The sequence below is a fragment of the Antedon bifida genome, chromosome 8 (genome assembly GCF_963402885.1).
Source record: "Antedon bifida chromosome 8, ecAntBifi1.1, whole genome shotgun sequence".
NCBI lineage: Eukaryota > Metazoa > Echinodermata > Crinoidea > Comatulida > Antedonidae > Antedon > Antedon bifida.
In genome coordinates this window covers 18,485,971-18,513,683 of record NC_136233.1, presented here as the reverse complement: position 1 = coordinate 18,513,683, position 27,713 = coordinate 18,485,971, and the positions used below count along the sequence as shown (strand labels likewise).

Below are 27,713 nucleotides of genomic sequence, written 5' to 3'. Positions count from 1 at the left end.
TATTGAGTTAACTAGAAAACGTCATTTGCAAAGGATATACAAAGAAAAACAACCAGTAATTTAACATAGAAAATTCAACATAATTCAATTTTTATATTAAAATATATTAAATTATAGATCACTGCACATAACCCTTTATACCGTATTACAGTATTGAAATCAAGGAACGTAAAGTATTTATTATCGTGCTGCATAGATTCACCAGTTATTTCTGTTGATAACAAGTACAATAGTGATTCAATTCATGATTATTTTCTTTCTATGCAAGATAAATAAGAGGGAAAACACCCTTTCAAGCCAAAATGCATAATATAAGCACAAAATATATATTATTATTGTTACTATAAATAATAACCCGTATGTGGTTTTGAGCTTCTTGTAAAATCTTTTAGTACAAATAAGCAAAATATAATCATGGTGCTTCATAATTATTGCCTAATTGATATTACTTTTTAATCTAAAATAATTAAATTTCGACTGAGCTTGGAAAATTCATCAAACAAATTTTGTATGATCGTTATTAAATCATTTACTTGATGAATTTTCCTAGAAGCTAAGTTGAAATTTAATTATTTTATATTAAAAAGTAATCAATCGGGCAATAATTATAGAAGAAGCAGCTTTGACACAGCAAACATATTTTGTGGACTGACTATTCAATCACAGCATGGACCAATATTTGCGGCAAGCTAGCAACAGGTTAGGTTGTGTTAATACATTGTGTGCATGTAGGGAAGTGCTTCCTTGTTCTATTTCTTAACACAGATTTTATGGTTTTACAACGACCAATGAAATTGCAAATCAAAAGCTCCCCAACATTAAGTATATAATCGAATCATAGCATGTTTTCTACCAACTTTTGTGCGTTTTATTTTCCTTATAGTAAAAATAGATATGAACTGAAACATATTTATTGGTAATTATTTCAATATATTAATTTTTAAGTTCCCTTTTATAAGAACACGATTATTAGTGCATGATTTAGTTCATTGAGCCATAGCCAAGGAGCTTGCGAACATAGGCAACTTGATCTTCACTGAGACCTAGTGCCTCGCGTTCTGCCTCAAATGTGGCCTTTGAACCATGACCTCCAGCGTATCCATTCAGGCGTGATGCAACATGCGTTGTGATGACCTCTTTTGGTGTCAGATTAAGACTGCTAAGCAGATTGCGCTTCTGACGGAGAAGGTATTTCTGATGGTAACTGTAGAAAATGAAATGATTTTACTTTTTATAGTTACATAGAAAAAAAATATGCAAAATTAAAATACTGCAGATATGCTTTGATCTCGGCATTTGTGCACTGGAGACCCCTAATTCTTTACCATGAGAACAAAATTGTTGCACAAATACTGTACTAAATTGAATTCATAATGACCTCTTTGTGACCTAATTTCCATTTTGAGTTAGTGCCATTATTATAATGTGCATTTTTCACTCAATCTCTTGTGAATTCTTTTCCGTGAGCTCTCATATGGAGAATAGAGTGGTGAAAATTGTTCCTCTGCTCATCTTTTTTTGGTTATCTTAGGATATGTTTTTTTATTTTTTTTGTATGTAAAGCGCTTAAAAACAAAAAGGCGCTATAAAACACAATTATTATTATATACTGTAGATGGGGCAAGTACTTACTCTTCTGCATCATAGAATGTCAGTGCTGGAGTTATTTTAGTTTGAATTTTCCTCTTCAGTGTCTTCTGATGTTCATCTCTAGTTTTCTCAGCCAATTCTTTCTGCTTCTCTGAATGGTAGAAAATGGCCGACATGTACTGGCGATTCAAACAAGCTGTGCTGTCATGGTTATTCCAGAATAACCCTAAGAGTGTCTCATAATCAGTAGTTTTAGGGTCAAAATCTAAATCCACTGTTTCTGTGTGATCACCACTATAATAAAAAATAAAATCCCACAAAATATAGTTATTATTTATCTATAAAAATTGTAGTGTTTCCTTGGAATAACAGTGCAAGCATGTTTGTAACCAATGGTGTCCTTTATTTTTATGAGTATCTTACAGATAATTAACAAGAAAATCTTTTGAAATCCCAGAATATTTGTACGTTTCTTCACAGGAAGAAAACTGCAAACTAAATGTTAAAATTGACAAAAAATGTCTTATTTATGATGCCCTATGAAACGTCTTTTTTTCAGTGTTTATTTTTAGGATAATCTGTAAAATCAATTGTAATTGATGACCAGCGTGTTACTTACAGAGAATGATACGTGGGGAATTTCTTCTTCCCACCAGTGTATCCAACCCTGGTGCGGATAACCCCTGGGGCGCAACCAAACTGCGCCTCAGGGAACCAAAATCAGCTAAGTGCAAAAGTTGCATGTTCTACCTCAACCTCCGGATCCTTAAATGGCATTCTTGATCCTTTTATCTAAAAATAAAATAGCAAAAAGTATGTTAAGAACTTTCAATCATTAAGCTACCCTATTACACACATTTTAATTAATTAATTAAAATTTTTCAGATTCTTTGATCAACACCATATTTTTTCCCCACTAGCACTATATTGTAAGATACTACACTTTTTTTAAATATACTGTGTGTTAAAGTGAAGTAGAAAATCCTCCAGGACCAAACAAAGGGGTTGGCCATTGATGATTTTCAACTGTTTCACAAAAAAGTATACACTCAATAGAAGGATGACTGTCCCCTGTGTAGGGGTGTCCCAAAAAACAAAACTCGAATGGAATACCTTTACAAATAAACAGGTTTGGATTACTTGACTCCAAATTTGAACTGTTCAGAAAAGGTGAGATTACTTAATAACCCCTTTTGAGAATACAGTATAAATAGTATGACTTTGCAATTTCAGACAGGGTAATAAGGAAATGAATTGTGAATTTACACTTCTTTTTATGCTGTACTTTCCAACAATTAATGACGTCATTACAGGATTTGAATTACAAGATTTGCTGAACAATGGTTTAACAAATAAAAGATTCGGTATACAAGGTTATAACTTATTCAAATGAAGTAATTAAAAGTTTGTAACAATGAATACTGTAGTTGGTACAGAAGTTGGCCTTTGTTGATACAGTTTTTGGTGGTGACTCTTGCTCTGTATAAAGAACAATTAGATAGCCTGTGTTCCTCTTAACATGTCCATTATATTTGACAATGGACATTGTATCATTTAATTGTTTTTAAGAAAGTGGCAATACTGTAATTAGGTGTGATAATGGAATCTGAATTAAGAATCAGTCTTTCTTGGTATTTACAGTATAGCAACATTTATTTCTTTTATGTGGTCTTGTTGTGTAGTGCTCCTCTGAATTTATTATTTGAACACTTGTCACGATTTATATGTATATTTGCCTTAATTAATAAAGAAAGTACTGAAAATGATCTCTAAAAATAGGCCTAGTATAAGTTTAGGTACTTGAGGCCTCGGTGGCACAAAGTGAAAGGAATTTAGACTTTCTATCACCATAATAAATATTAAACTTGCTCTAATTTATTAGTTATCCGCTTGGTAGAGCGGATAACTCCTTGTTATTGTATGGGATCAATATTTTTTTTCTGTATTATTCTTGGATCCTTCCTTCCTTTTTGTGAGTCGCGTTTCTCTAAAATGTGTAAACATAACATTTCATAACTTTGACAACATATGGGCATTTACGTGAAGTTGTGCACCTCCTATTTTTGAATGACGTCATAGTTGCGCAACGTGACTTACGCGTAATTTTATGAATTTCAATGATTGATTATAGATTAAAAACCAAAAGTCATTTAGTATTGACACTTTGACAAAATTTAAGTCATATCAGGGGCAAACTTTCTACGGATTAAAAATGGCATGTTTCACAAGAAGTTACGCGCGCACGCGCATTTAAAATTTCAAAATGCGCAAAATTAATTTCTAATCAACTTTTTACGCATTTCTTGTCATTTTGAGCATGTCAAAAATTCCCACGGGCGCGCAATTTTTTACGCACGCGGTGCGCACGTAGCGTTAAAAACATATTTTTTTCTCTTGAATTATATTTTTCAAGTCTTTCCTAGTAATTTTGAAAACAATTTAGACCTTTTCCAGTTTAAATAACGCCATACGAACACATTGAATTAGACAATTCGTGCGCGTTTTTTATGAAAAAGCTTAAAAAATCGTCAAAATTATGTCTTTTTTTAAACAGTCATAGTTTCTAAAGTAAACCGTGAACCGTTTATTTTTATTACAAAATCTAGAAGTTGATGAGTTGTAGATATCGGATCATGCATCGATAAGGCTAAAAAAACATTGTGACGTCATCGTATGGCCACACGAATGTAAAATATAGGATTTTTGTCTCTTTCGTTATTGCTCATCACATTCAATGGAGCGCATCACGCTTATCTGTATTCCTTTTTCTCCTACATTTATATATTGTGTAGGTCAATCAACTTTCTTTAGCATGAGATAAAAATATTTTAATTTTTATGACGTCATCATGCCTAAAAATTTTAATTACGTGGGTCATTAATTTCATCTTTACAGTAAATTTTAATCTGTAATAGCTCGTAAGAATAAAATGTGATAATCACGATTAAAACGTTTTCTGGAAGCTATTGGATTGTAGATACGAATTCATGTAAACATTTTGCCAATCGGATGTTGTGACGTCATCATATGGCCAGTTGAATAAAAAAAGTTGTATTTTCATATTTTGCGTAATAGTTCATCACATTTAAAAGGGTGCGCATCTATATTTTACGTATTCAAATTTCTTCTACACGTTAATATGTTGTTCCTGAGATAATTTCCTCCAGAAATTGCTATTTAAGTGTTTCATTTTGATACCGTCGCCATGTTAAAAATTGGAATAAATGGCGGGTCCCGTAATTTCACCTATTCTACACTGTATGTAATATGTATACAGATTATACTCTTTGCATGTATATACTATATGACACAAATTGACAGAATTCAGCACTAACAGCATATCATATTCTTCAGTTCTTGTCATAATGCCATAATCTTTATCTGTGTGCAATATTCCAACGTATGACGTGCACGTGGCGTTTGTCGTTGTGCGGATAACTAACTCGTCAAAGTGATGAGTTTCATGTCTACTTCTTCTTTCCTTCCTTCCTTTTTGTGAGTCGTGTTCCTCTAAAATGTGTAAACATAACATTTCATAACTTTGACAACATATGGGCATTTACGTGAAGTTGTGCACCTCCTATTTTTGAATGACGTCATAGTTGCGCAACGTGACTTACGCGCAATTTTATGAATTTCAATGATTGATCATAGATTAAAAACCAAAAGTCATTTAGTATTGACACTTTGACAAAATTTAAGTCATATCAGGGACAAACTTTCTACGGATTAAAAATGGCATGTTTCACAAGAAGTTACGCGCGCACGCGCATTTAAAATTTCAAAATGCGCAAAATTAATTTCTAATCAACTTTTTAGGCGTTTCTTGTCATTTTGAGCATGTCAAAAATTCCCACGGGCGCGCAATTTTTTACGCGCGCGGTGCGCACGTAGCGTTGAAAACATATTTTTTTCTCTTGAATTATATTTTTCAAGCCTTTCCTAGTAATTTTGAAAACAATTTAGACCTTTTCCAGTTTAAATAACGCCATACGAACACGTTGAATTAGACAATTCGTGCGCGTTTTTTATGAAAAAGCTTAAAAAATCGTCAAAATTATGTCTTTTTTTAAACAGTCATAGTTTCTAAAGTAAACCGTTAACCGTTTATTTTTATTACAAAATCTAGAAGTTGATGAGTTGTAGATATCGGATCATGCATCAATAAGGCTAAAAAAACATTGTGACGTCATCGTATGGCCACACGAATGTAAAATATAGGATTTTTGTCTCTTTCGTTATTGCTCATCACATTCAATGGAGCGCATCACGCTTATCTGTATTCCTTTTTCTCCTACATTTATATATTGTGTAGGTCAATCAACTTTCTTTAGCATGAGATAAAAATATTTTAATTTTTATGACGTCATCATGCCTAAAAATTTTAATTACGTGGGTCATTAATTTCATCTTTACAGTAAATTTTAATCTGTAATAGCTCGTAAGAATAAAATGTGATAATCACGATCAAAACGTTTTCTGGAAGCTATTGGATTGTAGATACGAATTCATGTAAACATTTTGCCAATCGGATGTTGTGACGTCATCATATGGCCAGTTGAATAAAAAAAGTCGTATTTTCATATTTTGCGTAATAGTTCATCACATTTAAAAGGGTGCGCATCTATATTTTACGTATTCAAATTTCTTCTACACGTTAATATGTTGTTCTTGAGATAATTTCCTTCTGAAATTGCTACCTAAGTGTTTCATTTTGAAACCGTCGCCATGTTAAAAATTGGAATAAATGGCGGGTCCCGTAATTTCACCTATTCTACACTGTATGTAATATGTATACAGCTTATACTGTTTGCATGTATATACTATATGCCACAAAATTGACAGAATTCAGCACTAACAGCATATCATATTCTTCAGTTCTTGTCATAATGCCATAATCTTTATCTGTGTGCAATATTCCAACGTATGACGTGCACGTGGCGTTTGTCGTGGTGCGGATAACTAACTCGTCAAAGTGACGAGTTTCATGTCTAGTTATTATTATAATTATTATTAGGCTTTTTAGTTAGTATATTATAGAGTCTACTAGAGGCTAGACTACGGCTAACTAAAATGATCATATTATTACTAACCTATATCATAATAAAAAATAAAGATTCTAATAATAATGGGTCCGATTGTCCATAAACCGATATTCACGTTATCAACGGGACTAATTTCCCGTTCCCGATAGCGGTAGCCTATCACGACACTGATTCGTAGGCCTACCTAATGGAAGTTTACAACACAACAGAAGAGAATAAAAAGTGTTTGTCTCACTTTAGAAGATGAATCTCCCATTTATCAAAAAACGAAAATTATCCTTCTCACCGTACCTGCTTCTGTGCTTGAAACCACGAACTAAATGCAAATTTAGTAGTCGTAGTGGTGGAGCGAAATCGGATTAACAACAACGCCATGAGAAATTAAGTGACGTAATCATTATAAACCAATCACAACCTGTAATTTGCCGGTTGGGTACGAAGACACACAGGTAACACATAAAAAAATAGTAATATTACGTAACTGTCATTCCTAATTCATTCTACTTTAAGATACTGACGTTTAAAAAAAAAGAAGAAAGGAGTGTTTATGATAATCTAATATAGAAGCTAATTATTGGGGGTTCTAGAAATAAATTATCTAAAACGCAATATTGAGTTAAAAAATAAGATATTGTTGAATTATAATATTTATTTGAAAGAACTACTAGGCCCCTCTAAATGTAATTTATTTATGAAGTAGTTTAATATTTTTAACCCGAAGACATATCGGGTCGATTATGTACAAGGGATACCATATGCATACAAACATTACGAAAAAGACCAATATACAAAAGTGCATAAACACAGAGTCACGAGAAGGAACATTAAATTTGCAGTTGAAATATTTAAATATTTGACAAATTTTTGAAATTTACTAAATAAAGGTTTATCAAATATGAATATCGATAAAATGTGTTTTTCTGCTTAAAATCCTCACTATATGATAATAAAATGATTACAGTATTTATATTAACTATCGCCACCAACAAATCTAGCATGCGTTTCCATTTCAATACCTATGGCCAGAATACCTTCTGGATCTCCGTAGTTTACGCACAAGGCGTATTCGATTGGTTTGATTTATTTTTTGTTGATTTCTATTCCGAGCAGTGCGGGTAGATATCTCTTAGTTTCATCAATCGAATACACCTTCTGAATGAAAAGAAAAGGGATTGGCATTTTTATTTCATTGTAAATAAACATGGATAAACACTGAGTATAATTGTATTGGTAAATATTATTTTATGTTTATATAATATTGTTATTAAGCTGAATAAACTATTGTACAAATAGGGTTATTTATAGGGGATCTAGCCCGAGAATCCTCCACCTACTAGGCCAAGGCTAGCTAGGCCCTTAGCTAGGCTAGCCTAGGCTAGTTAGTAGTAGGAGTATGCCTAGTAGTAGAGTAGCCTAGCACCACCCTCGCGTACTGCATGCTTGACTGCTAGAAATACTGAGGTGATAGCAGTATAGATAGGCCTAGCTAGCTGTGTAGGTAGATAGAGAGCAATCTAAAAGCAGGCGCCTGTCCAGGAGGGCACGCTTCAAAAGTTAGTAAGTAAGTATTCTGATTGATGATGATGCTGCCGCCCTGACCGAGTCAGCCTAATTGTCAAATACATTGTTTCCAAACTTTGTCCATTGCAAAAGTATTACATATGGTACGTGGTGATTGCTTGAAAGCAACAGAAAATATTTAAAATGATTGTTTTTTTCTCTTATTGTTCTATAGCAATGTGTAAACCATTGTCAATTAAACTAGATCAACATGCTGGAAGGTATAGGGGTGTTTGGTACAGGTTCATTAGCTCGCATCAGTATTGCTGCTCTTAAATCCGTCGGCTTAAAGGTGGTTGCATTATGGGGACCAACGCAGTTGAAAGCCAAGGAAATCGCGTCTATGTTTGACATACCATTTTACACAGATAAAATTGATGATGTTTTACTTCATAAAGAAGTGGATTTAGTTTGTATTACTAACCCACCTCATTTACATGCACAGGTGGCCTCGAAAGCGTTGAGTATCGGTAAACATGTTTTATGCGGCAATCCTGCCGGGTTGAATGAGCATGATGCTTTAAAAATGGTCGAAGCTGCACGTTACTATCCTCTGTTATCGTTAATGAGTCATGGACTGCGATTCGTTCCTGCATTTATGCAAATGAAGAAAGCAATCCAAAAGGGCGAGGTTGGAGAGGTCAATCTGTGTGATGTGCGGGTAGCTTGTGGGTCATTAGTTAAAGAAAAATTTAATTGGATGTGTGATGAAAATATGGGAGGTGGTGTACTGAACACAATTGGATCCCACATTATTGATATAATTACATTTTTAACAAGTCAAAAAGCTGTTAAAGTACGAGGTATGATGAAAACTTTTGTGACACAAACTGAACGGATTAACGGAATACGGCATATAACTAGCGATGATTTCTGTTGCTTTCAAATGGAGTTAAGTGATGGTGCTTGCGCAACGGTTACACTTAATACTCATGTTCCGGGCCATTTTTCGCAAGAGGTGCTTATAGTTGGATCAAAGGGTCGTCTTAGAGTGGAAGGTGCTGATCTTTATGGCCAATTATGTGGAAACAAAACAGAAACGTTGATGATTAGCGATACACAGCGTATAAATCATCAGTCGGATGGCATGGCAGGTAGCGCAGACTTGCCATTGCCGTATTTAAAAGGTTTATTTAAACTTATTGATTCAGTTAAAGAATCATTTGAAAGAAGTCAGGAACGAAGGGATTGGAACACAGAACCAGTTGCCATGGCAGCTAACTTTGAAGATGCCCTCTACGTTCAGTATGTAATTGATGCGGTTCGTCAGTCTAGTCGCTCAGGGAATTGGGAAAAAATCATCATTAAAAACAAAGAAGCCAGTGAAAATCCGTTCCTCCAACCAGGTGGTTTATGATGTAAATCACTGGATACTTTTAGGGTTAACATTATTCTGCTGCAGTTACTGCAGTAGCAACATTTTTTAAACTTGCAAATGTTTTAGTTTGTTTCAATGTAAAAGTTTATGAGGCAGTTTGCAATAAATAGTGTGTACTGTGTATGATTACTCTAAAATTGCTAACTATTTAATTGCATAAACATGTTACACTTACAGAGTCCAACCTGGAGTTATAAATAATAACTACTTATTTTACTCCCTGGTCCAACATCCCAACTCTCCTTATAATCGATGGATTTTGAGTCATCTCCCGCTCTAAATAAAATACAAAAAAAAAATATACCAAAATCAGACAATTCAAGTGAAATAATGAGTTGGCATCACATTTTCCTCCTTTGACATACCCATGTTTACTATTATTTTTACTGTAGATGTATTTTCAAAATGTTATAGCGCCCTCTACAGTTTATACATGTTACATAAAACCCCATATTTTAGTATACTGCAGTAGAATAGAAACAATTTTTACATGGTCTCTTACTGTAAATTTAAAAAAATGGTGCTTTTCTGAAAATATTACCATACCTGTTGTTCCTTCCAATTAATGCAGATTTATGTTAAAATCATAAATATAATGGTAGTGTTTACTGTTATTACCAGGGAGTTGTTAATTATGCTATACATAATTCAAACTTGCTTAAATAATTTACATTGAAGACAGTGAAAAAAGTTGTTGGATTTTAGAATCCTCTGAACATATAGGCCTACTGTAAATTACCTCACCTACATGTAGTACTCAGTAACTCGATAACAAAAATGCAAAAATTATTTTATTGTTATTTAAATTTACTAAATTACTGTAAGCATATTTTTGGTAATATTATCCTGAGCAGGTGTTTTAACAATACCCTTTGTTAGCATTTTGCTGTCTAAATATGAATAACATATTGAATGAATAATGATATTGATTGAAAATACAACTTGTGAGGGATTTGCATAATTAATTTGTTTTATTAATCATTCTTCGTCCTATTAAATTATATAGTACTGTAAATTATTTTCATCCCACCTTGCATGTATCACCTGCCCTCCAAAGGTTTATATTTTACAAATTTGTATCAGATTCTATTGAGACGATACATTTAATGTTTTATAATTTTTTTTTTCTATAAACTCATTTTCAATATTGGAAGAAACCATACAAACCATTTAAACATAAAAATAGATTTTATTTAAATTGTTATGAAATACTCTACGTAGTACAATAAAGACAACAATTAGTAGGTCATTTTCACGGAGTGTCCAAATCAAATTGGATACCAACTCTTGTATGCATGAGCAACATAAATGAATACACCCTTTGGCTTCAGCATGGAAGCATGTAACAGCCTATATCTTCAGTATTATTTCTAAACAGTTAGAGTTTCTCTATTTCTAATAAAATGAAAATGTATTAAGTAATTATAAGTTGACCAGACATTTCCTCTGCCTTTTAATACTAAATGTTACATTTTTAACGTTTTAGCCACATGGCCTAATGGGTACTGGCACTCATGATCACACTTTGTTGAACAAGGTTTATTTGCAGTGAGAAAGCTTCTAGAAGCTATTTATCTTAATCACATTTTTTATACAATAGTAACCATGAGGGTGTTATACAATGCAAAAATACAACAGTAATTTGTATACTTATTAAATCAATACAGTGTTTAATTTTTACACAAATTTTATATTTTAAGCTCTGTCTACACTATCAAACTAGTTTGACAAAAAAGTGTGATGTGCCCAAAAATGGTAGTGATATACCCAAATATGACAGTGTTATGACATCATCATGTATATATATGGCCACATCACATTTTTTGTCACATAAAGTTTGATGTGTAGACAGAGCATCAGATAATAATTTAAAAAAAAATGAAATATAGTAATACTAATATTTTTGTTCACCCACTCATGTTGATATTGTGATTTTGATTTTAAATTTGAACATGGTTCACCAGCTTGTTTTAGCCAAATAGATACATCTTTTGTAAACGCTTCAAAAAACAAAAATGTGATATACATGTCGTATAAAACAAAATATATTAATAGATAGAATACTGTTTCTATTTCATGTGTTAAGTGCAATTGTGTGAGATTTTAAATATAAAATTTTCACTCGCAATAACAAGGTAACAGAACAGAATTTACACATTTGTGTATTTATTCTTTTCTTCACATGCCAGAACCATGCATTTATAAGTTGTTGTTTAGAATAGTATCAGTTAGGCCAATATTTCATGCGATAACTTAATATTATATTTGTTGAAATTCTGATTAAATGATTAGTGTACAAGCTATACATTTTTGAGAATTCGAATGGAGTTTGTTGATATGCGAATAATGAATGCGAGATCTCGTTCTGTTCTGTAGTTTTTGGAGTTTTACTTTGTTACCAATTAAGCTACTGGAGTTTATTTCTAACTTTATCTATATAGCGCCCTCTAATCTTGTAAAAATATTATCGCGCCCTCTTTTTTTGAGTGCTGTATTTCATTTATTTTTTTGATACAAGCTAAGCTCCCTCTATTGAAGGACACGAAACTGTCCAATATCTTAACCGTTGATTTTTACTTTGTTAATAATATAGTAGTAGCTTAAAAGCCACTACATTATTAAATGGTATTTATTTCTAAATTTTTATATAGTGCACTATAAAATTATCGTGCACTCTTTAGTTTTGAAAGTAGGACTATTGGATTTTCATTATAAATTTACTTGACACAATTAGCCCCTCATCGACAGGAAACTGTAATAATAGTCCAATCTCCTTAGCTAACCGTGTTATTTGTTTATATTTTTTAAACAAAACATCAGGATGTTCATTTGTAAACCAACCAGAGATTTATGTTTCGATCTTGTGACACGTTTCATGTTGTTTCCAAAACTAAATTGGTAATTACTGTCGCAAATGATCAAACTATACAAAAACTCCATGACAAAACCGAAAGATTGCAGAAATGCAGAAATTGATCAAAACAGCATACATAACATACAAGTAAAAGTAGCTTAAATCAGTTACTTTAGACTTTATTAAAAGTACATATATATATTCAGTATAGGCCTACACAGTTAATATTAATATTATTTTTCATTTCCATAAACAAAAGGTTAAAAGCAAAGGAAATAGCGTCTATGTTTGACATACCATTTTACACCGATAAAATCGATGATGTTTTACTTCATAAAGAAGTGGATTTAGTTTGTATTACTAACTAATTTACATGCACAGGTGACCTCGAAAGCATTGAGTATCGGTAAACATGTTTTATGCGGCAATCCTGCTGGGTTGAATGAGCATGATGCTTTAAAAATGGTCGAAGCTGTACGTTACTATCCTCTTTTATCTTTAATGAGTCATGGACTGCGGTTTGTTCCTGCATTATGCAAATGAAGAAAGCAATCCAAAAGGGCGAGGCGAGGTTGGAGAGGTTAATCTATGTAATGTACGGGTAGCTTCTTGCGGGTCACTAGTTAAGGAAAAATTTAATTGGGTGTGTGATGAAAATATGGTGTACTAAACACAATTGGATCCCACATTATTGTCTTAATTACATTTTGAACAAGTCAAAAGTCCGAGGTATGATGAAAACATTTGGGATAATGATGACCGGCTATTTGTGAGAACAGTGTAAAATAACAAAAAATCCTGCGAGATTTATCAATTCAGAAATAGGAGGTCTACTAATGCCAATTTTCATTTCCTCGTTTTTGTTCTGTATGTAAATTTAGTGACGTTTTATATGGGCAACACTTTATCCAAATATATGAATCTCTTGGTGCAAATTTTGCAACCAAACAGTGATTTTTAATATGTACCTATTGAGCTGTTTATCTAATTATAGGTTCGTACCAAGTTCATGCAACCCAATTCTTGTCATCGACCATTATATAGGAGGGGGCTAAAACTAATTTCCACAATTATCGATTACATTTTTTAACCAAGGAAATTAAAATGACATAAACTAGTATAGTATGAACATTTCCAGACTTTGTAATAATTACTATCTATTCATTAAACAGTTCACAGAAATATAAACATAACCATTACCCGAATGATAAATGGTAGATCCCATCTTTCTAGCATTGAAACATAGGTATCTTAATTTGGCAATTGTAAATATAAAACACGATATATAGAACTAAATAACACCTAATAATTGTTCCTTATATATCAAACATTAGAATGATATAAAAATTAAAAAGGTACTTACAATTATATAATGCAAAAATTAACCCCAAACTTACAATCCAACGGTTTGCCAACTGAATGCTTGATAACACAGACAAACCCTATTTGAATTTTGCCGCGTTTTTGAGGATTTTTTTAGATTTTTTTCAAAATAGATTTTGTTATTTTGACACAGTCTATTTTAAGCCAATGCTCATAAGAAAAGTATGTAAGGAATCTATGAATATTCAGCTTTCTTTTAAGAAACTATCCAAAATGATTGATGACCTACAAGTGATCTTAAATTGCAAATAAAACACTGTGGTGCTTTAGAAAATAGGTAAAAAATTGACCTCACACTGTGAGCGAGCAATGGATGGTGAGTTTTAAAACGTAAAATGACACATACTTTTTGTAACTTTACAATTTAAAACATATATCATAATGTTCAGTATTGTCTACAGTTTATTTTGAGCTACTATCCAAAAGAATCCGATTTATAATAGCCGAGATATTTAGGTGGGAACATGAAAATCACGTGTTTTGTAGAATATCACGATGCGAAATCAGTGGTATTCATGTCCCAGCGGAGAGGCAATTTAGCTATTTCGTTGCTCAAGAGATCCGGGTTCAATGGTTAAAGTTTGTTAAAGAAACCAAATATTAATATTAATATTGATTTAAAAGATACTATATACAACTACACAAAAATATGTTAGTATTATAGAGAACTTCAATAAGGCTTTTAGTAAACTTCTTGGGTCTTTCATTACACTGTAGTGGCATATTCAGATGTTTGTTTACAATGTTCCTTCTTTTTATGAATTTTATAGGAAAACAACTTTATTTGTAGACTGACAAACTAGTTAAAACTGTTTTTCTGTATAGTTACACATTTCGAAGCTACATTTTAACAGTATGGCAATTCTCAGGGCTTAAGTTGTTTTTATTGATTTTTTATCTTTTTAAATTATGTTTTATGAAGATGATGTTCGGTATAGAGGGTGAAAAGTTGTCCCCTGGAAGGTGTGGCTTTTGATAATAGTTTAGGTCGTTTCAATCAGTTAATGAAGGACACGAAATTACATTTTAACTGTTGGTGTTTATATTTTGTTGACACAATTATAGCAGCAAATCTAGCAAAATAAAAAAATGGAAACAATTTATTAAATTGGTTTGGGAAATTTAATAAATATATTATTAGGCCTATATCTTTACCCACATAGTGCATGGAGGTATGCGTGAATAACTTTCTCATGCGATTAGCAGACACATGTTGTTTGCATCTATGGTGAATAATCACTCCGTGAAATCTTATTTTATAAATTTCAGACATTGCTGAATGTTAATAATAAAATAATTGGATTATTTTCGATCTAGCGACGCATTGTGTGAATGTTCTTTGATTTAGGCCTAAACCTGATTTCTAAATTTACCGTGTATTTTGAGGAAGTATAGTTTGTGATGATGTATGATGCAGTAGAAGAAACAAAGTAATTGTAAACCGAAACTCAGCTGACTAAAAAACAAAGACAACTCGAAACCAACATGATAATGAGTCAGTTTTTATTATTACTTCTATGGTTAGAGCATTATAATTTCCGAAGAATCAGGAAATAAGAGTTCATGGGCCTTTTCTTATGGGATAGGCTCCTAACTATAATAAACAGTAGGTCACTCTAGGTAGTGTATGTAACCAGAATATTTCAACAAGATCCCTAAGTAGTATTCCCTCTAGTTCATGTGTTCGTGTTAATGAATTATAGGCTTACTGGTGCACTAAACTATGTTGTTCGGACGCCATTTTGTTAGACTAAACAAGTTAGTTTTTAACTGAAAAAGATAAGATGTCTGTATAGTGAGTCAAATGTACAATGATGCATCGTATTTACACTAGGCCTATTTACATTGAATAATGAAATAATATACGGAGGTACCTACCAGTATAAATAAATAATGAGAAATTTATAGGCCTGAATTTAAATGTTTAGTAAGTGATTAGCCGCTTTATCTTATTTCGGTCTCAACTTTAAACATATTACCAATACAATTTTTCCTACTTTCTCTAGGATTTTTATCAGATAATGTCATCGTAGTTTTGTCAGAACATGCATTGATATACGTATTAATAATGTAACGTTATAAATTATGGATGTTGTAAATGTAACAGATGAAAATAAAATAAAATGTAAATCCTCGTATGATCGTCGTATGGAACGCCTGAAGTGCAAACACTATACAATTAGAAATCGAAATCATCGAGTTTACACAGTATAAGGAAAGGAACAACCTAATATTTTACCTAACTATTATAAAAGTAACCCTACCAACTTAATATTCAGAACAATTTATGTTTAAATCGGATTTGTAGTTTTCTAGTAAACAGGATTTTAAAGCTGTTTTCAAGACATTTGAAAATCGCCATCTTGTGCTCATGGCAGCCTGTTTGTGACGTCAGATACGGCCGACGAACATTTTAAGATTCGCGGTTGCATTCGGCGCTTCTATTGGCTAAGCGAATACGCTAATATGATTGGCTAATAACGCGACATGCGGTCATGCAGGACGGCGATGACACGGTATGAGCATGCGCTGACTTGGTAAACAAACCTTCGATCGATCTTTTCTTCTGCAAGCCAATTCGTAAATCTTTCAGCTATTGTTAATCTATTGTTACTTTTATTGCCTAGCTGTTTCAAACGGGATTTGGTAGGGGAATTAACTGACAAACCTTCCAAACGGAGGCTGTTGGTTGACGATGCAGTGTCTACTTTATTTTTGTTCAACACGAGTTCTAGGCCTAGTGTAAGGCATACAGTACAGATACACTGGCCGCAAGTACACCATTCTTCGACGGCTTGTTATGCTCGAGAATGTTCTTTTTTCCTCATCAGCACGATGCAAAACTAACTCCCTTTCTATATATTCTGGTTCCAAATTTTCTGAATTATAAAAACTCCAAGCCATATTCCGAAAATATTAAGTATGTTAGGCTATTTAATTGATTTTATTTATGGTTATATCCCCCACTTCCATATTGAAATACTGTACTAAGACGATGGACGCTTGGATTTGCTTGAATGCGTCCACCTAATCTGACGTCACATAATTGCTCTTAACCTGTCAAAATGGCGCTGTTCAATTTCCGATATGTTGTCGTTTAAAAGTTTATTTTTTAACTAAATTGCTTACTATTGTACCTTGAACCATTGTAATCATGTTTTTATTACATTTATCTATAAGCACAGTGGCACATTTAGCCCAGGGTGTTCCTTTCCTTTAAGCTGTTTCCACCAAGCATATTTATGTTTCTACACGAAAATATTGAATATACTTATTACTAGACCTAAAAATATATACAGTATAACAATTATTACGTTATGACCTTAAGGCCATGTTTCCACGGCCAGTAAATTATCGGTTAATTTTGTAACTAATCAGAAAGCGCATGATCAGACATTACCGAGCAACCAAGTGCCCATTACACCGCAACGAATAGTCCTTCAGGTCAAAGGTTAATATGTATCGCTATTATCCGATAATTATAATATTCGGCCTATATCTGATTTGAATGAAATGATAATTGTTTTTTTTTAACCCCATTTCCACAGGAACTTTATCGGTTAAATCGTTTACTTTTTTCGGTTAATTTGTGACTGGGGAAACACGGCCTTTACAGTGTGTGTTATGATGTGATCTGCTTGCACACGCGTTAAAATTATTATTTAATTTTTCATTTAAGTTTTAATTAGCTCCATTGCAGTCAAATCTAGATCTGCATATACAGTGGTAGAATCCATTCTAGATTGCGTTCTTCTAGTTTTATTCTGAGTTCCTGTATGTTCGATTTCAGCGTAAAATAAATTGACCTGTAAATGCAACATTAGGCATTAAGAATGTAATTGCATTTGAGCTATATTTTATCCAGAATTTCTATACCAGAGATAAGCTAACATTATCTGAGCAAAAGGTGTAATAATCTTTGTACGATTTACAACTGTTTCGTCGATTGTAAAACAATATCTTAGTTGATGTGTGAATGTAATTACTATTAAATGCATTGCTAATTTAATATTACTGCACAGAAGACGTAATTTCAGTTTTTATCATCACAATGATATTAAAACATTTTAAGGCATTAAAGTGTTGTCTTTTTCAAGTTGAATAGTACATACATCAATCTATAGATGGCCACATCATTTTAATTTAGATTTTTGTTTTGTTTTATGTAGGAAAAATGCATATTTATATATTTTTACCGTCGATCGTTATCGTCCTAGTGTAAATGGACCTTAAAGTAGCCTACCTCTTTTCTTGGTGAATGGGGTCGATGTTGTGGAAGAAACGGATCACGTGGAGGAACTTCTGGCACTTTGTTGGTGATTTCATGATGTCTTGGTTCAGCCTGGTTCCTAAATTCAGAAAACAATAACATTTATTTACAAGCGAATTTTAGTGGCCTCTGAAACTGCAAAAGTTGCGTTTCTATTTTACTTTTCAAGTTCAGAACTGCTGGTATTTGATTTTTTAGGAAATTAGAATAGAGAAAGGAAAGCCCATGATTTACTTACACATGCTGCAAAGAATGCCGAATACCAATAATTTCATTGGATGTTGATGATGGACCTGTAGGAAATCCGATATTTAGTTAACTAAGTGTATACTGTAAGTACCTTTGGGCCAGGGATTCAGATGGTTTGCATACTATGTTCAGTACATTGAGAGCATTTTGCGAAGTATACATTAAATGTTGTGGCAAAGTGTTCTGAGCATTTATATGAGTAAAATTGTGTAAAAGAGCGTCAGTGCAATTTAACTACACCAAAGTGAGATTAATTCTTAACATGCAACGTTTCCATTATAAATATCTCTTTTTGATTTAATAGGCCTTGTTCCAAAATTTAACTTGTCTTGGTCTCTTAAATGCTGTCTTCAGTCGAAATATACTTTCTCACTTTCTTTTTTTTTGTTTTATATTTGTTTTATTGTATTAGATATCTTTAATATTTACTGTTGTTGTTGTTGTTACTGCGAAATGTTCGAACAAGACAAACATCTTACCTTGATTGTTGCTCGACAGAGCAGTGACTGAAAGGTCTAAACGCTCATTTTTGTTATAATCGTTTTCGAGAGTTTTTCTATTATGTTGTCATAAAATAAAAAATAATCAATACCAAGAACATTATAGCAAAGTAATATTTTTCAGGTTACAAGTACTGTATATTTTTATCAGCTTCGACAAAGCAATGACCTTTCGTTGTTATTAAAATAGTACACCATGTTATTACTTTCCATTTGTAATATACAGGTATTATTGTTTAACTTAAAGTGTTTACTTTAAGAAATGTAAATATTTATCTCGTTCGTATATATAATAATAACATAATATTTCGAAAGCTGGATATTATAACAGCAAGAAAATTGTCGTCAAATCACTATGTGACCACTTACCGGACATGTCCACTGCTAATGGAGTTACCTTAAAATATAAAAAATTCGAATTTATTGAATGATGCATATTTGTTCAATGGATGTGATGAGAATGTCCAAAATAAAGACATGTTTTGTCAAAAATGAGGAATTGTTTTTGGTCCAGAATCACGACAAAAGCGAAAGGTGGTGCTATCGTGTCCAAAATATTGAATTTTTTTTCCAGAATATGTTGTGTTGAAAATAGAGAAACTGTGTGCATGCGCTATTCATTGGCTAACAAAGTATTTTTTTCAACCATTTATGCAGTTTGATGCGTGGTTGGTTGAACTCGACAGTTAAATTCTTGCACGATTTCTAATTTTTTTTTTCTATCAAAATATTGAAAGGGTTAGGGTTCGGAAACAGTAGTTTAAGATTCAAAGAACGAGTATCTATAGTTACTGAATGATGTACTCAAATAACATAACAATTACCTGTCTTTTTCCACTTCCTGCAAGACAATGTAACAATTATACCCACCAAGGATAAAATAACTACAAAACCAGAAAATAATCCAATCTTCAGGTAGAAGTCTAAATTGTAATAAGAATTGAAATCAAAATAGTATAATTTATGAATTCGTTCGAAACCAACAAAAGATTTACTTTGATGACAATAATAATGTTTAACATACCTAACCTGTCTAACGTATCATAAGAATCATTGTCAAATGTGGTGGTTATTACTGTAAGTAACATTGACTCTGTAGTCACCCTATTACCTGGTGCCGTAGTTGGCAAACCATCACACGTTGTCGAGACGCAAGTATTTTCAGAACCTTTAGTAGGAGAAAAGATATTTAGTATAATGCATGCATTCATAATAAATACTGTAGACAAACATCAAAGCAAAGAACATAATACATAACGCACACACAAGTAAAAAAAAAATATAATACAGGTATTATGTCAAATATTGGTGTAAAGGTGATATCTACCGAAATTTATAATAAACCATAGTTAAGATATATCCTTACATACATGATACATTTATGTGTGTAGAAATAGTCTCAGAGGCTCTCTCTTTCTCAGGATTCACAGTACAGACAAAACGACCAGCTTCTTTGCAAGATATATTGGTGTACTTCAGGATTATGTCACTAACTGTCTCACCGGATTCCACATGTCTCCAAGTGTAAGAGGCAGCATACGGGTAGTTGGAAGAGCAGTTTAAGATTACGTCATCTCCTTCAGATACATGGTATCCTACGTCAAGGCTTGCTTTGTGATGGAACTCGATTGTTACTAAAGTTAACAAGAAATGAAATATTGATTTGTTGATGATTTTCGTCTTGCAATCAACACATATTCACAATTACTATGTGTCATTTTTATCGTTGCACTTACCCTCTAATTGAATGTGTCTGCTTTCAAATACCCTTTCTTTATCTCCTGGGAAAAGAATTTTAGACAAAAAAAACCCCGTTAGACACACCCAACTTAGGTACTAACTCATACTTCACTGTAACTAAATTGAAAATACTTAAAATTTAAATTATATTATTATTATTATTATTCAGAATGTGCAGCTGTCAAAATATAAGCAGGTGTATTTTTAAAGTATAGGCTAAACTAGAATTATATTTGTTTTGTTTACCATTTATTTGAGACTGATTTACAATACAAAAGACACTTAAATCGTCATGTTCCCAATTTGGTATGAGGTTAGCAGAACTGAACACATCAAACAACGCTGGTTCCTTCTGATTTTTTGTTTGAAACGTTTTTCCACTTATCAGTTCCTTTCCCAAGAATATCTGAACTTCTCCGGGTGGTGTCATCCCGTAACTGTAACAGCTTATATTTGTTGGTTTTGAAACAGTCACAACTTTTCTTACATTTTCATCTGTTGCGTTTATTTCTAATTTAGCCTTCACCGAAGCCACTTAAATCAAAGACCAATACATTATAAAGACAAATACTGTATATTATATTTGCTTGCAACAGTTCTACTTAACAAATCCTATAGTAAAGTTTCTAATAATCATATACAGTACTGGCTATTTTTAGAAACCAAAAGGTTAGTTTAATTTCTATTCCTGTCTTTTCAGGCCTAACAATTTGTTACGTTACTAACCGTATACTTGTAGTGTAAATTTATAGATTTGTGTGGCAGTATGTTTCGCTAGTAGACATGAATACGATCCTGATGAGTCTAGGTCTCCAAAAGACAATCGGAAGCTGTTGTTTACATGCTGCAGGTCGTTAAGTACAATGCCGTTTTTTCTGCAATATGGTGTACACACACATACAGGCGTTAGAAAAGTAAACGTGTAATTACAACCTCTTTCAACATAATGATGCGATTCAACAGATGAATCCAGCAGAATGGGATCAGTGCGAATGTATGTCGCACCGAATGAAAATTCTGAAAACAAAATCCAAATTAATTTATCGTTCTCTTTCCTGTAATTTTTAGTTTTGCAATTATGATCGTGGTTCAGGAAATCTTAATACTTGAATTCACCTGATCACCTACATACATACATAGGTATACACGCATAATTTCACATGAGTTAGATTTTACAAATGCGAATGTGAAGAAAATAAGATATATTCATCATTGTGAACTGGGTGTGACAATTAATGTTCTGTTTTATAAGTTTATATAAAATTCCACATTATACTGTATTTAGGCACCAAATTATTATTTATTTTAGTGTTGGTGTTTTTGGAGGTCGTGTCTTAGGTTTATACCGATTCAAATATGCGACTTCATGTTGCCTTGGTGCGACGGGTTCGTAAGCACCCCTACCCCTCCAAATTGCAAAATGTCCACACTTTAAATGTAAACCATCGATATATAATATATAGAATGTCATTAAAGAATAACTTATTTTAGTTCATTTTGTTTATTATTGTTTAACCATGTTTACGCCTAACATTTTTAAACAAGAAGAAATTTGCCGGTAAACCGATATAACCAAATTGTTTTAAAAGCCAGCTTCCAGGGGACCGGGCCATTGGCGGCCCCTAGCCCCAAGCCCAAAATGGCTTGCTTCGCTCACAAATTTATGAAATTGTTCCCAATTAAATAACTTCCCAAATCCGAATTCTGCGGCCCTGTTCAGAGATTCGTGTTGCCGTTAAAATATACTTACCTAATAGAAATACGACCCAAAAAAACATCGTCGTCTCATGAGAATAAACATAATAATGAATATCAAAAAAGAACTAATCGCTCAGACAAATGCTAACGCTTTCAGAAAGGTTTCATACAGTATTATTGGTTTCACTTTCATTTTATTTCATGATTTATTATTCATTAGGCCTATTGTTTTTTGTTGTTATTCATTCTAAATCATGACTTTATTTATTTAGAATGTCGTATTGGTGACCTACCTACTGAGCAGCATGTTCAGAAAAATCCACAAACAAAAACATACGCTGACCGCCGGTAAATTGTGCGCGGTATTGTTGACTGCTGGTTAACTTTCTGCAGTCTGTCAATTTATATATAGGCTCTTCCAACCCTGGACTTCTATAACGTTATTGGTTATTATTATGATGAAATGTGATCTTAATTTTAATTTAGTTGCAGAAGAAACATTTAGTATGAAATTAAGGGTGTAGCCCGGGAAACTGGGGAAACACCCCTGCGTCCGCCCCTGTCATTCACAACTTTGACAGACACAACCAACACTAAGAGAAGAGGAAACCCTAGTGAATTTTAACTCACTGCCTCTTTAACATCACTACAGGCAAGGTAGGCCTAATTATTACTAAACGTAATCACGTCCAGCGGGTATTTGTCTCAAGGAGTAGCTGTAATATAGTGTTGTCCAGAGGTAGTCCCATTTTAATGTAATTTGTTATTGAAAAGGTAAAATAAAGGAAATGAAATAAATACTGTAGCTTCATAGAAGGGGTAGCTAGGAGTCATGAGAAAAGTTATCCTAGGTGTGGTTGTCCAGGGTTAGTTTTCTAAAAGGTAACTGTAGGGGTAGTTTTCCAGGAGGGTAGTAATTGACCTAAGGGCATAGTTTTCCTATTTGGTAATTTTCCTAGGTGTATAGTTGTGCGTGTCTTAGTAATTTTTCAGGGATTAGATGTCCGGATACGGATTATATTATGATAATTTTACTGCCTTTTAATACTGTAGTTTTCCCTGAATACACTTGCTTAATTGAAATTTAAAAATGGTCTCAAATTGCTCAGACCATACATATTTATATTTATTGTAATGCAACATTTTGTTAGAAATGAACTTGATGTATACAATAATCGGTAATTATTTGTGGTAGGTATTAAACAATGGGTTTATACATATTATTATCATTTGAATAGCTAATTTCTAATTCACATAATGAACCAGCTTGGCTTGATGTAGATGACCAAATAACAGAGAATAAAAGAATGTAATTAATTTGAAAGTAAAGAAAAAAAATCTGTATTTAAATAGTGCTCTTTTCTTGGATCAGAAGGAACACAGTTAAAATGGGTTGGTGGTCTTGTTGGCGGCATTATATACTCAAAATGAGGAAATCGAACTGGATTTCCTATCGAACTCACTCTTCAACAAAAAACACACAAATCCTTCAAGATTTTATCAAAATACATTCATAACAAAATCAACACTTTTTTTAAACATTGGCTTAGTTATAATTTCAAATGAAGTCAAGAAATATATCTTAAACAGAGATGATAAAAACGGAGTTGAAGCTTTTTGAAGTTTGTGAGCAAAGTCTGGTTTTGAACTCCTTGAAAAAAATTGAAACTAAACACATTTAGTAGCTTGAAGGAAACATAAAATGCTGTAAACATCAAAAACCTTTGGTCACTTCTAACAATCTCACTCCTTAAATTGATTCCTTGGTTTGGCGATATAACTACAAAATGGCATTCAATGTTAGCATTGGAAGATTCTTCTTATATCGAACCAAGAAGCAACCCCAAGGAACGTCTAATCAAGCAACTGGATGAATCAAATTATCATCTACGACCACGTAATAATGTATGGCCGGCAGCAGTTCAATGTATTAGAAACCTCTATATATGAAAATGTTTCAAGAAAAACAAGCATTAGGAAATAAAATGGAAAGTTTAAGAATCAACCACTCTCACTCCTTGACTGTCTTAATGGAAACGAGGATGCTGACACAATAAATGCATGGTATTTATGATTGATTAATATTTATAAAATATATAAAAACTAAGTATGTGAATTAGAAATTAGATATTCAAATGATAATAATATGTATAAACCCATTGTTTAATACCAGCTACCACAAATAATTACCGATACATGCTCAAATAGATAAATGCTTATGGTATACATCAAGTTCATGTTTATTAAGGCAAAGGTCAATAACTTTACGTCCGGTCATTTTCTAACAAAATGTTGCATTACAATAAATATAAATATGTATGGTCTCAGCAATTTGAGACCATTTTAAAATTTTAATGACCAGCCGTTTTTTAGATACAATGCAAGTCAAGGTCAAAGGTCAATAGTGCAGAAAAATAGCATTTCCTATTACATTTCGTCAAAATGTTCCAAAACAATGAATATAAAAATATATACGCTCCGAGTATTTTGATACCAATATCTTGTTGATAGACCAAAGGGATACGGAGATAGGGCCAATTGGGCGCCGTTTTGATATTGGGGCTGTTACCATGGTTACGGGATCGTGAATTTTTTTTTACCTAGCATTTTTGGTATCATAGCACATTATTAAAGTGAAATCTCACTTTGGGCATTAAAATCCTAATTTCTTATGTAGAGATCATAAACAGACTATACTACAATGTTCCTTCAGTTCATCGGTCTGCAGGGTTGTTAACTAATACAATACTATAAATCTGATGTCTGTGAAGTTGGTTACTAGTTCCTAGTTCCTTATTCAAATTCAATTAAAGGGACAGTCACGTCACAAATATTTTTAAAAACAGATTTTAATACGTAATAATTGTCTAATTGAGTTGTTATTGCATCAACATGTTAGCCTTGACCTCCTCTACTTCTTCCGGTCAAAGTTCATTAACATTTATTAATTTACACCCTCTGCGGCGAATAAGTAACTAGCTTTTACGAACGTTATAACACTTGACCTACTTCCTTTTTTCAAAATATTTTGGTATAGATCGATGACCCTTGACCTACTCTAGCATTTTCCACCCTAGTTCCGCGAACTTTTTTGCATCTACGCCCTCTACGGCGAATAAGTAACTGGCTTTACGAACATTATAACACTTGACCTGCTAAATTTTTTCAAAATATTTTGGTATGAATCGATCACCCTTGACCTACTCTACCATTTGCCACTCCAGTTCCGCGAACTTTTTTGCATCTACGCCCTCTACGGCGAATAAGTAACTGGCTTTACGAACGTTATAACACTTGACCTACTTAATTTTTTCAAAATGTTTTGGTATGGATCGATCACCCTTGACCTAATTTACCATTTGCCACCCCAGTTCCGCGAACTTTTTTGCATCTTCGCCCTCTACGGCGAATAAGTAACTGGCTTTACGAACGTTATAACACTTGACCTACTTAATTTTTTCAAAATATTTTGGTATGAATCGATCACCCTTGACCTACTCTATCATTTGCCACCCCAGTTCCGCGAACTTTTTTGCATCTACGCCATCTACGGCGAATAAGTAACTGGCTTTACAAACGTTATAACACCTGACCTACTTAATTTTTTCAAAATGTTTTGGTATGGATCGATCACCCTTGACCTACTTTACCATTTGCCACCCCATTTCCGCGAACTTTTTGGCATCTACGCCCTCTACGGCGAATAAGTAACTGGCTTTACGAACGTTATAACACTTGACCTACTTATTTTTTTCAAAATATTTTGGTATGGATCGATTACCCTTGACCTACTCTACCATTTGCCACCCTAGTTCCGCGAACTTTTTTGCATCTACGCCCTCTACGGCGAATACGTAACTGGCTTTACGAACGTTATAACACTTGACCTACTTAATTTTTTCAAAATATTTTGGTATGGATCGATCACCCTTGACCTACTCTATCATTTGCCACCCCAGTTCCGCGAACTTTTTTGTGTCTACGCCCTCTACGGCGAATAAGTAACTGGCTTTTACGAACGTTATAACACTTGACCTACTTAATTTTTTTGGGGGGTGGCAAGTGGTAAAGTAGGTCAAGGGTGATCGATCCATACCAGAACATTTTGAAAGAATTAAGTAGGTCAAGTGTTATAACGTTCGTAAAAGCCAGTTACTTATTCGCCGTAGAGGGCGTAGATGCAAAAAAGTTCGCGGAACTGGGGTGGCAAATGATAGAGTAGGTCAAGGGTGATCGATCCATACCAAAACATTTTGAAAAAATTAAGTAGGTCAAGTGTTATAATGTTCGTAAAAGCCAGTTACTTATTCGCCGTAGAGGGCGTAGATGCAAAAAAGTTTGCGGAACTGGGGTGGCAAATGATAGAGTAGGTCAAGGGTGATCGATTCATACCAAAATATTTTGAAAGAATTAAGTAGGTCAAGTGTTATAACGTTCGTAAAAGCCAGTTACTTATTCGCCGTAGAGGGCGTAGATGCAAAAAAGTTCGCGGAACTGGGGTGGCAAATGGTAAAGTAGGTCAAGGGTGATCGATCCATACCAAAACATTTTGAAAAAATTAAGTAGGTCAAGTGTTATAACGTTCGTAAAGCCAGTTACTTATTCGCCGTAGAGGGCGTAGATGCAAAAAAGTTCGCGGAACTGGAGGGAAAATGGTAAAGTAGGTCAAGGGTGATCGATTCATACCAAAATATTTTGAAAAAATGTACAGGTCAAGTGTTATAATGTTCGTAAAGCCAGTTACTTATTCGCCGTAGAGGGCGTAGATGCAAAAAAAGTTCGCGGAACTGGAGGGGAAATGGTAGAGTAGGTCAAGGGTGATCGATTCATACCAAAATCTTTTGAAAAAAGGAACTAGGTCAAGTGTTATAACGTTCGTAAAAGCTAGTTACTTATTCGCCGTAGAGGGTGTAAATGAATAAAATGTTAATGAACTTTGACCGGAAGATGTAGAGGAGGTCAAGGCTAACATGTTGATGCAATAACAACTCAATTAGACAATTATTACGTATTAAAATCTGTTTTTAAAAATATTTGTGACGTGACTGTCCCTTTAATTGAATTTGAATAAGGAACTAGGAACTAGGAACTAGTAACCAACTTCACAGACATATAAATCTACAGTATCTTTTAAGATAATTGTTTCACACATACATACACGTAGACAAAACCATACTAACATTTTCACTAGAAATGGGAATTGAAAAATTATTCGCCTTCTTTGAACCAATGGGGGCCAAAATGGAATCTGAAAAATCCCCAATTTTTAACACAGGCTGCGTTTTAAAACTGTCATTTAAATTCCATCTAAACTAACTCATCCCAAATTTATGTGATGAGGTCATTATTAAGACACCTTAAGGGTACCTTTTCTCTTTATTTAGTTATAGCCTACCTAGAAAACATGACACTGTGTTTGATTTCAGTAATTGTTTAATTTCCCCGA

General features: G+C 33.3%; 3 protein-coding genes and 2 long non-coding RNA genes across 6 annotated transcripts in view; 2 read left to right on the top strand and 3 right to left on the bottom strand.

The window, feature by feature from the left end:
• The window catches only part of LOC144850327 (uncharacterized), a 150,108-nt gene that overhangs the window by 87,202 nt on the left and 35,193 nt on the right, over positions 1-27,713 (top strand). The window lies entirely within an intron of this gene.
• On the bottom strand, positions 102-7,033 carry LOC144850150 (peptide methionine sulfoxide reductase-like). 2 transcript variants are annotated; one of them, XM_078707368.1, is made up of 4 exons: positions 6,927-7,033; positions 2,210-2,382; positions 1,633-1,884; positions 102-1,204 (listed from the first exon to the last, which is right to left on the bottom strand). In XM_078707368.1, the coding sequence occupies exons 3-4, from the start codon at positions 1,764-1,766 to the stop codon at positions 982-984; spliced, it is 357 nt and encodes a 118-aa protein (XP_078563494.1). In that variant the 5' UTR covers positions 1,767-1,884; positions 2,210-2,382; positions 6,927-7,033; the 3' UTR covers positions 102-981. The 2 variants fall into 2 exon arrangements, with proteins under 2 accessions (XP_078563494.1, XP_078563493.1); XM_078707367.1 differs by having other exon boundaries at positions 6,871-7,027.
• LOC144850262 (glucose-fructose oxidoreductase domain-containing protein 1-like) lies at positions 7,776-11,876 on the top strand. The gene is made up of 2 exons (XM_078707503.1): positions 7,776-7,865; positions 8,371-11,876. Exon 2 carries the CDS (start codon positions 8,407-8,409, stop codon positions 9,550-9,552), a length of 1,146 nt encoding a protein of 381 aa, XP_078563629.1. The 5' UTR covers positions 7,776-7,865; positions 8,371-8,406; the 3' UTR covers positions 9,553-11,876.
• Positions 15,297-18,219, bottom strand: LOC144850326 (uncharacterized). Its single transcript, XR_013614075.1, has 2 exons — positions 18,054-18,219; positions 15,297-17,616 (listed from the first exon to the last, which is right to left on the bottom strand). It is a non-coding gene; the product is annotated as an uncharacterized LOC144850326 (long non-coding RNA).
• Positions 18,427-27,713, bottom strand: part of LOC144850323 (uncharacterized) — a 46,664-nt gene continuing 37,377 nt past the window's right edge. The window contains exons 2-9 of the mRNA XM_078707583.1: positions 21,296-21,586; positions 20,816-21,103; positions 20,566-20,610; positions 20,200-20,463; positions 19,854-19,997; positions 19,654-19,752; positions 19,199-19,226; positions 18,427-18,885 (exon numbers count right to left, since the gene is read on the bottom strand). Coding sequence (XP_078563709.1) covers positions 18,738-18,885; positions 19,199-19,226; positions 19,654-19,752; positions 19,854-19,997; positions 20,200-20,463; positions 20,566-20,610; positions 20,816-20,999 — 912 coding nt within the window. The 5' untranslated portion in view covers positions 21,000-21,103; positions 21,296-21,586 and the 3' untranslated portion in view covers positions 18,427-18,737. The remainder of the gene's footprint in view (positions 18,886-19,198; positions 19,227-19,653; positions 19,753-19,853; positions 19,998-20,199; positions 20,464-20,565; positions 20,611-20,815; positions 21,104-21,295; positions 21,587-27,713) is intronic.